General features: G+C 34.0%; 1 protein-coding gene across 1 annotated transcript in view; it reads right to left on the bottom strand.

Annotated features, from left to right (window-relative positions):
- LOC113115270 (1,4-alpha-glucan-branching enzyme-like) overlaps positions 1 to 12,430 on the bottom strand; it is a 153,473-nt gene that overhangs the window by 73,306 nt on the left and 67,737 nt on the right. The window contains exons 8-9 of the mRNA XM_026282725.1: positions 8,659 to 8,774; positions 8,029 to 8,156 (exon numbers count right to left, since the gene is read on the bottom strand). Of these exons, the coding sequence (XP_026138510.1) occupies positions 8,029 to 8,156; positions 8,659 to 8,774 (244 nt within the window). The remainder of the gene's footprint in view (positions 1 to 8,028; positions 8,157 to 8,658; positions 8,775 to 12,430) is intronic.

The following is a 12,430-nucleotide window of genomic DNA, read 5'->3' on the forward strand; positions in this document are numbered from 1 at the left end:
GATGCCTGCAAATTAGATACAATATCCCAGAAATTGTGGAGGCAAGGGAGAAAACGAGCAAGAGGACAGAGTGCCACTTAAGCAAAAGAGAGACACATGTAGTGATATATAATCATAACTGTAGCCAGCTGAGTGTCTGCATGTGTAATTCAGTTTAACAATGTTGACTCATTTCTCGTTCACTGAAATTCCTTCCTCCAGAGCAGCGCGGCACTTTAGCAGAGCGTGCGCAGCTCAGTGAACTGGGTAGCTCTGTGGACTGTTTCATCCTGTCAAAGAATGACTAAACCTTGAGCCAATAGGCCTAGAGTTTGAGATGTGACAGAGCATGTGATTTGTTGAATGTAGTGAACGAATACGCCCTTCACTGAACAAGAGTCTGAACGAGATCGAGAGATCTTCTCGTTCGTGAACGAAATGGAGTAGTATGAAGCTGCAGACTCAAGCCTGCCCCCTTGCAACCCGATCTCATGGAAATTCATATATATTTTAGAAGGTGGCTAATTCGAACAAATTCTTATCACTAGTTACTCGATAATATTCATATTCCACTCGAATCCTAGATTCAACTAAGGCCTTGAACAAACTGACCATATTAACTTCCTGTCTTTCCATTTCAACTCTATAAGCTTTCCAAATGTCCAAGCACAAAGTTGGAAAACGTACAAATCTCCTTCTTATTGCGAGAGTATTCATACCCATAAATGAACATTGTTTTTGAGAAATGTAAACCATAGACTGCTGAAAATTCCATTTAAAAGGTTGAAGAGGAAATAATTTGCAACATTCACAAAAAAATAAAAATAAATAAATAAATAAATAAAAATAAAAAAACAAACATGAAAAACAGTGCCAGGTTCTTTACACAGCACGAGGCAAAGAAACTCAATTTTTGTTTTACTTTTAAACAAAAACACTTCTGTTGCCAATGAGCAATGCAAAATTCACTTCTGTAAGTCACCAGACCTTTCTGGAAGAAGATTTTTATAAAATGAATGCTAAGGCGGCAATTTATTTTCAGATACAGAAAAATACGTTTCTTAACTGTCCCACAAAGAATGACATTACACAAATGTTACATACATTTAGAAAAAGGAAGACTTTGTAAACATTTAAAAGACAGCAACATATTCACATTATCACCATTATTTTGTTCATCCTGATCTATATTTGCTGTTACACACACTTCTGGAAAAATAACCTTTGTAAAATGACCAGACACAACATTTCTTATAAATCTTATAAATTATATAAGATCTAGGAAAAGATGTTGTCAAACTCTTCAGAATATCCCCCACTATTCTCTCTGATCTACTTCCAATCTTCTTAGTAAAACCCTGTACTGAAAACCACTCTCTCTTTGACAAATCCAACAAATTTCCAATGTTGGTTACTCCTGCTAAAACTTACTTAAGAGATATATGTTATATATATGTGTGATATATGTGTTAGACACAGTCTTGTACTACAAAACCAGGGGTTATGAAAAAGCGGTTCATCAAAACCAAAATGTTCTCTCAGCTCCAACTTAAAATACCTTCAAGCTTCAAAAACAGATCCATAAAACTTCTTATCTCTAAACTATCTTACCTTTTATATCATTTTCTGAGATTAAAAATCTGTTTATCCAGTCCCATCTTGCTTTTCGTTTGCAAAATGACATGACCAAAACTAACCCATGGTACAGAGTCTGAAGAATAAAGCAGCTTTTGGGCAGTCTGTAACCTCATGGCTTTCACCTTAGAGGTTATATGGATTAACCCTTGCCTTGACCACCCTCATTGACCGGAAGTATCCAGAGGGAAGCCAGTAATGGCCACCCCAGAAGAAATCCACTAAAGCTTTTTGAAGTTTTGACAATAGGTCTTTTGGAGGATCCAGTACTGTTAAACGATGCCATGGTATTGAGGCAGCAAGACTGTTCAGTACTAACAGTCTGCCAGGCTTGAATCCATTTCCATCTCGGCAGCTTTCCAGTCACTTTCTCTATAAGTCCTCCCCAATTCCTTTTCATATGCTGCTCATTCCCCAAAATAAGTCCAATGATTTTAATGCCCTCTTTATTCCAAATGCACTGATGTGAAAGCTGAGGTGAGTTCTGGTCTGACCAATGACACGATAACAGGGTATCAGTTTTTCCCCACAAAATAACCCATGCAGAAGATACACTCTGAAAGATATTGAGACACAAAAACAGATGTTTAACATCATCTTCAGATCTAATAATTGCTCAGATGCCATCAGCATAAGCGGTTAGTTTCACTGTTGGTGTATTCTAGAGGCAAGATGATGGGAATGTCAATCCTTGCAACGTCTCGCTCAACATCCTTAATGGTTCAATAGAAATCGTGTACAAGAGGCCAGATAAGATGCAACCTTGTCTTACTCCTCTATGCACCGAAAAAGGTCTTGTCAGAGTTCCATTAACCTTCAGCATACTTTAAACGTCCTTATACATAAGCCTTACCCATGAAGTAAACTGTTCTCCAAAGCCAAAGCCTTGAAGCGGTTTAAACAAATATGCACAGTCAACTTTGTCGAAAGGCCTTTTCTTGGTCCAAATACACAATGCCAAGATCTAGTTTATGCAGTTCGGTTAAATACAACATATGTCACACAAGAAAAAGATTACTGAATATAGAACGCTTTGGAATACAGTAAGACTGGTCTTCATGGAAGGCGATTTGACAAAAGATTAGATAAAGGTTTGTAATCAGTTCCTAAAAGAGAGACTGGTCGCCAGTTTTTATTAAGCCAAGATCTCCCTTCTTAGGTAAAAGGGTTACCACAGCTCTTCTACAACTAAGGGAAAAGGTTTTTGACTTAAAGCTTTCATGAAACAGCATGCAGTTCTTGTCCTATAATGGACCAAAAAAACTTTATAAAATTCAGAAGTCAATCCATCCAGGCCTGGTGTTTTTCTTGAAGACTGCTGCTGTAAGGCCTTACCTAACTCCTGAAAAGACCTTGTTTTTTCTAAATCAGCTTTATCTTCTTTTCCAAGCTGTGGAAGTCCATCTAGAAGTTGATGAGTTGCTTCAAGATTGGAAGGTTGTGCACTATATAAATCTTCATAAAACCATAAAACTTGTGAAATTGTTTCTTTCTTTTCTCTCATTACTTTTCCATCTAACAGTTTGAGATCATTTATATTCTTCCTTTCTCTAATATTCTTCTCCAATAAAAAGAAGAAAGTTGTGGAAGAATCCATGCTGTTTAACTAAAGAAACTTATTTATATGTATATATTTGCCATGACTCCTTTCTTCACAAATTCTTTAGAAGCTAATTATTTTTAGGCATCCTTGCATCCTCTGTATCTTCATCCACACCAATGGTGCTACTTAGCTTAAAAATTTGCTGCTCAAAAAAAGATCGACTTTTTCTCACAGTTCAACAGAGCGATTCCTTGTATATTGTTGGCAAAAAATCTGGATTCTGTACTTTTCTGATGTCCCACCACTGGCCAAAAGTTTTGTACTTTGACTTTCTCCCTCTCCACTCTCCTCAGAACTGAGTGAAAAACTGTACAAAGGATTTATCTTGCAACAATCTATTGTTAAAACACCAATACTTACGAAAGGAAGTGCTCTGTGTTATAGACATAGTCACAGCAACAGAGTGATGATCAGAAAGTGACGTAGGAGAAGTATAAAAATAAAACGATTTTCCTCTATGACCCATCTGAACATAAATCCCATCAAATCGTGCACCAGAAACTGTGTCAGGATTTATTTTTAACCACACATTTTGTCTGTCACTAGGAAAACCTTCTCTCCATACATCAACAAAATTATGATACTGGACTATGGTTTTGAGAATTTCAGCCTATTTTAAATAAGGCTCGAGACAATATATTATTGAAATAGTAGATTGTAAGTTATATATAAAACTTACAATGTAATATTTTCATTCTATCAGGTATCATTTCTGTAACCTACTGTCTTGAATTTGTAAGTCAGAAGAAACAAGAACTGTCCCTTTTTCAGCACTACAGCTAGGGTTGGGTATAGTATGAATTTTATCATTTCTGATTATGCTTATCTATTCCTATTCTTTTCGATTCCCAGTTTCAGTTCCAGTCTGATTAAATAATGATTAATGTTTCAAAATTCAAGGATGTCATAGTGCTTATAAATAAAAAAGTGACTGATATCACACAAAAAGCTATATATTCTTTCTTCCTCATTCTGTAATAATCAGATTTTTTTTTTCATCACGATTGGTCATGCCTTTCACCTTTTTGCTTTTCTCATTGCAGTCTTGCAAGACCAAAAACCACTTCAAATACTGGAAAAAAATGTCTCAATTTGTTGTTTACGAGCTCCTTTGGTTTCATCGGGAAAATAGTGGTCAGAACCTGCAATTAATTGTAATTCCACGTTTAATTAAATTATCCACCATCTGAACATCGGCAAGAAAAACAACAACAGCTTCATTCATTCTAGAAGCTGACTTAATAATAGCCCACCAACCTGTTCACTGACTGCAATCAACGCATTTTCCACAGATATGGAGTCATCTGGTATACATTTAAATCCAGGTCTGAGAGTCATGCATGACAGATCTCCCCTTGACCCCATCTGTTCAAGTTTCAATACATAAACTAAATTAAATCTTTTAAACTACATCTTACTTTTAAATCCTTCTTTTAAACTTACATCTACAACAACTGTCACCTCTCTCACATGACTGATCAATGATTCATTCAAATAAATGCTATAATAAATTCTGATAAATTAGGTCTCAATCATTTTAATTTTTACCCTTCCAAAAAATAAACGTCATTAACAGCTTTAACTCATCGATGTACATAAAATGTACATAAAATATAATATTTAATCTATATAACATAATATATCAAATGTTAATTATAAATGTAAAGATAATAATAACCTGATAAAAACATCTGATCTACCTTTTAATATTTTTGACTCAACTGATAAAATTAATTTGTTTGTAAAAAAAAAAAAAAAAAGAGACTATTTAGATTTTTTTCTTTTACAAAGTAGTATAGCTGCCTTGATCGAAATTCATAACTACTCCAAAAAAGTATAGTCCGGACTCCGGACCCCACTGGGAAGAAGCGCTATATCGCGCTCATTAGATGAATCACATTCGATTATGAACGTGATATTGCGTAGCTTGCCTGTGTTATTAGCAGTGTTTTTATTAATGCCATTTATGTTTTTGTTGATACAGCACATAGCACTAGTCAAATAAATGAATGTAACATGGCAAAGATAAATGCACTTTTGGAAGCCTTAAAGTCAGGGAAATGTGATTTAGAAATTCCTATGGTCTAATGTGATGATGTTGTTCATGTTCTTGTTAATGATGACATTTAATTGTATTGCTTTAATTAATTATAGCCTTAGCAAGATTACTTATTGAATTCCTGTTGTTAGCAATGACAAATTAAAGTATTTTAATCAGTTCAGAGGCTGTCATATGTGGATCAACTTACTATGTTGTTTATTTTCATCAGTTTAAATATGAAAAGTTACTTTCAATTTGATTCAATGGATTTATTGCATTTTGAGAAAAAAAAAGTATCATGGATTAATTGCATTTGATTGCAATTTTTTTTTTTCAATGTTATTATGACCTAAACATGCTATGTGAGTTTGAAACAGAAAATAGTGGTTTTCATCTTGCCAGTTTCTTGGCAAAGAAAAAATATTTTTTACTCAGATTATTAAAAATGGATTTATTGTGCGTTTATATATTTGTCTGTCTGTCTGTCTGTCTGTCTGTCTGTCTATCTATCTATCTATCTATCTATCTATCTATATATATATATGAATAAAATAAACAATAATGCATTTTTTAAATATTTAAAATAATAAAGATAAAAAAACATGATATTCCATTCATTTCAATCATTTATTTATATAAAAGGACGACTTGTAATGTCTAATGTAATGAGAAATTCAAATATAATGATGACTCCAGTCATATCGGGCTTCCTAATAAAAGTTCATTTATTTCTATTCACAGAGTGGGTCGCCTCATGTTGGGATCACATGACCAGCCAAATGTGTTATTGCTGACCAAATTATTTGCCACTCATTTTGTTGACTAGATTAGCAGTGGTCTCCAGCCATGCTAGTCTTTTCTGCAGGGTATCACGTAATATGCAGCACTGTGCAAAATTGAATTAACCACTGAGTACAAAAAGTGGCTGTGGTCCTAGTTTTTGTTTCATTTGTAGTCTGTTTCTATGCTATTTAATTGTTTCCTGCAATGTAAGCAAACTTGAGCATTCACAGTCCAGCTCTATCAATGGAGCTCATAAAAGAGAATTAGATGATATCTCTGGTGGGCGCTGTCCACTAATTACAAAACACTGAACAAAGTAAGTAAAAAGTAAGTGGTCTCATTAATCATGGCTTTAGACAGAGCCACTGAGTGCTAATTTAATGCACTGTGTCCCGTTGACTCGGAAGGTTAATTCTGTCTTTGTGGAGTTGGGATACAGTGTCGCTGTTGACAAGATTAAGGTTATCGAGCCATGACTAAAGGTATTATGGTCATTTCGGATGATCCTGCTACATATTCTGAAGAGAGTAGCCAGTACAGAAAGAGAGACACCTTTTTACTTAAAGGAATAGTTCACCCAAAAATGTTTTTTAAACAGAGCTCAAGTCTTATGCAGAGTTTCTGGGAAACAATGTTGTTTTTGTCAACGATGACGATAACGAAATGATTTCGTTGACACACCTTTTTTTATGACGATAACGCGACGATGACTAGTTAAAAATGGCTCTAATGTGACTAAAACATGACGAGGCGTTTTCGAGTTTTCGTTGTCGTGACGAGACGGAACAAAAACGATTATAAGTCTGACGTTCACAATGCATGTAATTTTTGCCTATTTTGGAGAAGCACCTGGCTGCAGGCTGCAGATCGAGGCGGGGCTGCACCTGGGGCGGGGTTGCATGTACTTTTAAATGCGCACTTGAGCAGCGCAGCACACTGTGACTCCATGTTGCTTTGAGCACATCATTCTGCACCTGCGATGTGCATACGCGCTTTGTGCGCTCTGTTTTGAAGCGTTTCATATTATCATGGTTTTGCACACTGAAAGATTATTGAAAGCCTATATTTTTATACCTAGCCAACACAATACATTTAAAATGAGCATAATTTAATTGTATATTATTTGTGTGTAGTGCAGGCTATATAAATACATACACTTCTTGGCTCTTGACATTCATATATAAATATAAAATTGTGATATTTGCTGCAGGGTGAGGGCTTTGATAACTCTCTCTTTTTTGACCATACATGTGTTTGCATCCCTGAATGTTTGTGTCACTTTTATAAGACGGGGTTGTATGATGTTTGTGTTTACAAATAATATGCATCTTGTTGTTGCACTGGCAGACAAGTTGAAGCAAAAGTTGTATAGCATAAGTATGTGTTCCTCAATAGCTTATAGTTTGGTAACGTTGTTCATTGCACTTTAGCAATTTGCATCTCTATCAATGAGAAAGTCTAGTTTACTATGCAAAGCTTTTACGGTTAACTGTTATTTTATGAATTGCAACACTCGTTACAACCTGTCAAACCTAAGTCCATTTCCAATACTTTTTAACCTAAATTAATTTGTTAAAGACTACTTTTTTGTTTTTTACTAAAATTGACTAAAACCTTTTTGCGTTTTCATCCACTAAAACTTGACTAAAACCTTTTTGTGTTTTCGTTGCCTAAAATTTGATTAAAACTATCAAGTTTATAAGTGACTAAAATGTGACAAACTAAAAAGTATTTTCGTCCAAAAGACTAAGACTAAGACTAAAACTAAAAGGGCTGCCAAAAACAACACTGCTGGGAAACCTGTTTGAAAACAGTCATATTGTTGCAGTGTAAGCCATTAATGTTATATTACTGTCATCTCAAAGCAGCAGAATAAGAACAGAAGCAATACAGTTCAAAAACTGCTGAGCAAACATTTCAGAAATACTCTTCGTGCTGGCGAGAGCTTCTATGTTCAGTGCATTTCAGAAAATAATATACAGCTTACCTCTGCAATAGTGATGCAGTCCTGATAGAGGGTGTGCAAAATATGGTTCGCCAACATGAGGTAGACAATAGAGTCCTCATCTACTTGGAGTCCAAAGTATTCAGCATAATCCCCGGAAAATCCTGATCCTGGGCATCAGGGAACACGTAAATTAAAACAGATTCCACCACTGATGGCTACATTTTAATAAAAAATAATTAGCAATTACACAAAGCTCATTTTAAAAAGAGCTATGAAGAAACCAACTCGCAATAACCCTTTTTTTTGTAAATCTAATGTCATGTTTCATTAAGCCAAAGTAGGATTTATTCAAAGCGATCTTTGAAAACTTACCAAAAATCATTAGCAGCATCACTGGTACAAAATTAAAGAGAGAAGAGAAAAATGCCAGGATAACCTTTGCCACGCTACTTGTGTAATTAATTTCCTGCTTGAAAGAACTTATATCACATGCTTTTCCTGTTTAATTCCGTTCATTTATGAGTTTACGTAACATGCTCACAGTCTACTGAAACTGCCCTTGGAACGGTTGCTTTTCCAATACGCTTTTCTACCTTTTCTACAATAAGAGCCCGTGACATTTACATGGGAGGAATGTTATTAATGTACAGTAATTTTCCATGGACATACCGATGCCGTGATGATGGTAGAGCATAGACGTCACTCCATCAAACCTGAATCCATCAAATCTGTACTCCTCCATCCACCAGCGCAGGTTTGACAGGAGAAATCGCAACACCTCCCAGCTACACACACACACATATCAAAAACACACACACACACACACAAACAGTTATTATGCTACTCTGACAGGGATATATCTATATGCGAGTCATTCCTGAAACATCTAGCACTGTAGAAATGAATAATACTTCAAATTGTACGGCTATCTTATCAAATTTGAATCTTTTGGAATCCTTTAGAAATCATCCAGAAATGCTGATTTACTGCTCAAGAAATATTTCTTATTGTTAAACAGTGAAACATGTTTATGAAGTTCATAACACATATCACATTATATTTTGAGTATCACTGACAGTGCTACAGAAAACTAAATAAAAAAAGATGTTGACAACTTATACAAACTAATATTTTATTTCTCATTGTACATTAATTAACAAGCAAAATATCTAAATGAATGAATGAATGCAAAATTAGTATAAAAACATACCTGTACGAAACCAATATTTCATAATTCTCAAATTTACCTGACCTAAATATTGACCAAAATATTGATGCTACATGAAAATAACAGTAAAATAATACTCAGCACCACAGAATTACAGAAGAAACATTTTTTTCAAAGATTTGTTGAAAAATGTCTTGTTTAAAAGAACATCATTTATTTATTAATATATATATATATATATATATATATATATATATATATATATATATATATATATATATATATATATATATATAAAATATAATAATATATATATATATTTTTTTTTTTTTTTCTAAAATTTATTTACGGTTATGTTTATTTTATTAAAAAAAATATATATATTAATTAGTAACCCAGTAGCAAACACCTAAAATGCCCAGGTTGCTGCACCGCAATATTTCTTAGCATCGTGGCAGTGATTTTTACAAAGGCAAACACAATTAAGGTTTTTGTTTTTCATATTCCAGAAAACAAAAAAGATCTGCTTACAGTATATAGTCTATAGCAGATCATTAGTTATTTACATTTTTAATTCATATGAACTTCTGAACTGTTAAGCATGCTTGCTTATGACTCCTGAGTGAACATTATTTTAGAGCAAGGTTCTTCAGCAGGGGTCCGCAGCCATACCACAGGGGTCCGCCAATTATTACTGTTTGATGAAATGTAAATATGCGTTAAACTGAAATACAATATTAAATTAACCTCAGCAAAAGCTTAAAGTTCAGCTAAATGTTTCATTGTACCTCCTGCAATGCATTTGGTATCATCTAGTTTAATGAATCTAAACATCAATAAGGATTGTTTTAATGGCTTTGCAATGCAGGACCATAAACTACTGCATATAAATACATTAATATGGAAATTAATGCATGTTATTATAAGCCAGGCTTAAAATGCAATGCTCCGATTTATAAAATATGTTCTGCTCTGTCTCTCTGCTCACCAAGGGGTCTCCCAGTTTTATATTTGTTACCCCTGAAATATCATAAACTTTTTTAATAAGACCAGAATGAAGTTTATAATAATCAAAGTAGCAGTTCCAGTTACACTGTGATGCTTTGCACCAAACTTTCAGGAAGACCTGAGTTGTGTCTCCAGGTTCTCAGGCACCAGGCAATATAATTAATCCAGCTGACATCATCACATTCTGGGATGTGTTGCTTCCCAGACAGCGAGAACTCAGTGCTGCCTGGAAGTGCAGTAGTATTGCATTCACAGAGTTAGGATTTCACATGATATGAGAGAAAGAAGCCTCCTGATGGTGCAGCGAGCATCGATCATAATACAGCAGCATACACACTATTTCAGCTTAGAGGGCGACGTTTTCCTCTTAAAATGTTTCTCCTAAGGAGGATCTCAAATTTGGCGGCGTCACCAGAATATTAAAATATTATGTCACAAAAACGGAAATTTAAGTGAGTCAATATAATTCCTGGAATCATTTGTTTGCATTCAGACTAGAGATGTTCAGCAACATTTCAGCTTATAACCTAAATATAATGTGCATAATTGCAATAAATAAATAAATAAAATACAAACTCTTAGTTGTTTTTTTTTTAATTTATTGAAAAATCCATTCCATTTCAAATGTTCAGAAATCAGACAGCGTATTAATGATATACGATTTTAGTTTAATAGATTTTTTAAATATAAATATATTATAAACAGTTTTAATTTTAGCACTTGCACTTGTTTTACTACAACTTTACAAATAATAAATGTTAGGAATTTTTATTATTATATTTTTATTTCAGTTTTAATTTTAGCACTTGCACTTGTTTTACTACAACTTGACAAATAATAAATGTTGCCTCGTCAACTACCTAAAATTATTTAAATTTCAGTTAACATTTATTCTATGGTATGGTTTTAGTTATAGTTTACAGTACTAACTTTGATCAGACATTTCAAATCAATATCAAATTCCAATCCGAATTTTAAATAACAGCGAGATGATACATGATCTATAATATGACTACACATCCAAATTTCAACAGGAATCTGCAGATCGAGAATTTGGCATGAGAATGAAAGAATTCCCCGATTAGGGGTTCAACACCTTTATTTTAAATTTTTTTTATAAACCTTTTTACGTTTTTTGCCCATTCACTTACATGTCAATTGCATTTTGAGAGTTTGAAAACACAAACTTTTAAAAATTGGTTTCCAAGTGCAAGTTTTTGAAAATGTTGAACAGTGACATCATGTGCATACATTTTAGATGTTCAGTCAATAAGTGTGTATGTGCGTAGGGTTTTATTTATTTATATTTACAAAATGACATCGCCAACTAGTGGCCTGGCATGCATAATACAGTGTTTTTTAGCTTTTATTATCAAATAGTTTTAATAATAAAGGGAAGTCGTGGAACTTTTAAAAAAACAAAAGGAAAACTTTACAGTTTTTAGTAAAGCACAGAGGAGAGAGCAAAACAAGACACTGATCATGAATTAGAAGTGGCAAAACAAGGATTTATTAAGATTTATAAAGTGTCTATTGCATTATAAGCCAGGAGGTGACTGGTTTTCCTTAGCATGAAACAAAACTTAGTTCTCGCAACACTAGCATATTCTCAGCAGAACTTGTGTTCCGATGAAAGAGAAGTTAGCGGAAGTTAACGATTACTATTTCTAAAGATTTAAATATGGATATTACTCTTACACAAAAGCATCGATTCACTTCATAGGGCCTTTCTTAACCCCTCTGAGCCTTGTGGAGCACTCTTTTATGATGGATTTAAGCACTTTATTTATTCAAAATCTTGACAACTATTCACTGCCATTATAAAGCTTGATAGTTTTTAAATATAACTCTGATTGTATTTGTCTGAAAGAGGAAAGCCATACTTAGCTAGGATTTTTTGATAGGGAGTAAATCATGAAGTAATTGAACCAATCCTTTAAGTACAGACAGTGTATGTCAGTGACGGTATGTAGGGTCCCAAGAATAAAGGTACTTTAAAAATCCATCACAACCCAAAAAGCTGCGAACTCCTGCTTCCAATGGCATTTTAATCTATACAAATGTTTTCCCCACATATATTTTTGAAAAGCTGTACCTGCAAGTGTGACTTCCTCCGTACATATCTGAAACCTAGAAATGAATACTAATGCGCTCGATCTCCTCATTTGGTACCTCAATCAGATTCCTGCGGCATGCGGCTAGGAGCATAAATTAACCATCAGGATGAGAAATTGGAATCAACTCATCCCTAAAGTATGTCTGTAT

This window comes from Carassius auratus, chromosome 15 (genome assembly GCF_003368295.1).
Source record: "Carassius auratus strain Wakin chromosome 15, ASM336829v1, whole genome shotgun sequence".
Lineage (NCBI taxonomy): Eukaryota > Metazoa > Chordata > Actinopteri > Cypriniformes > Cyprinidae > Carassius > Carassius auratus.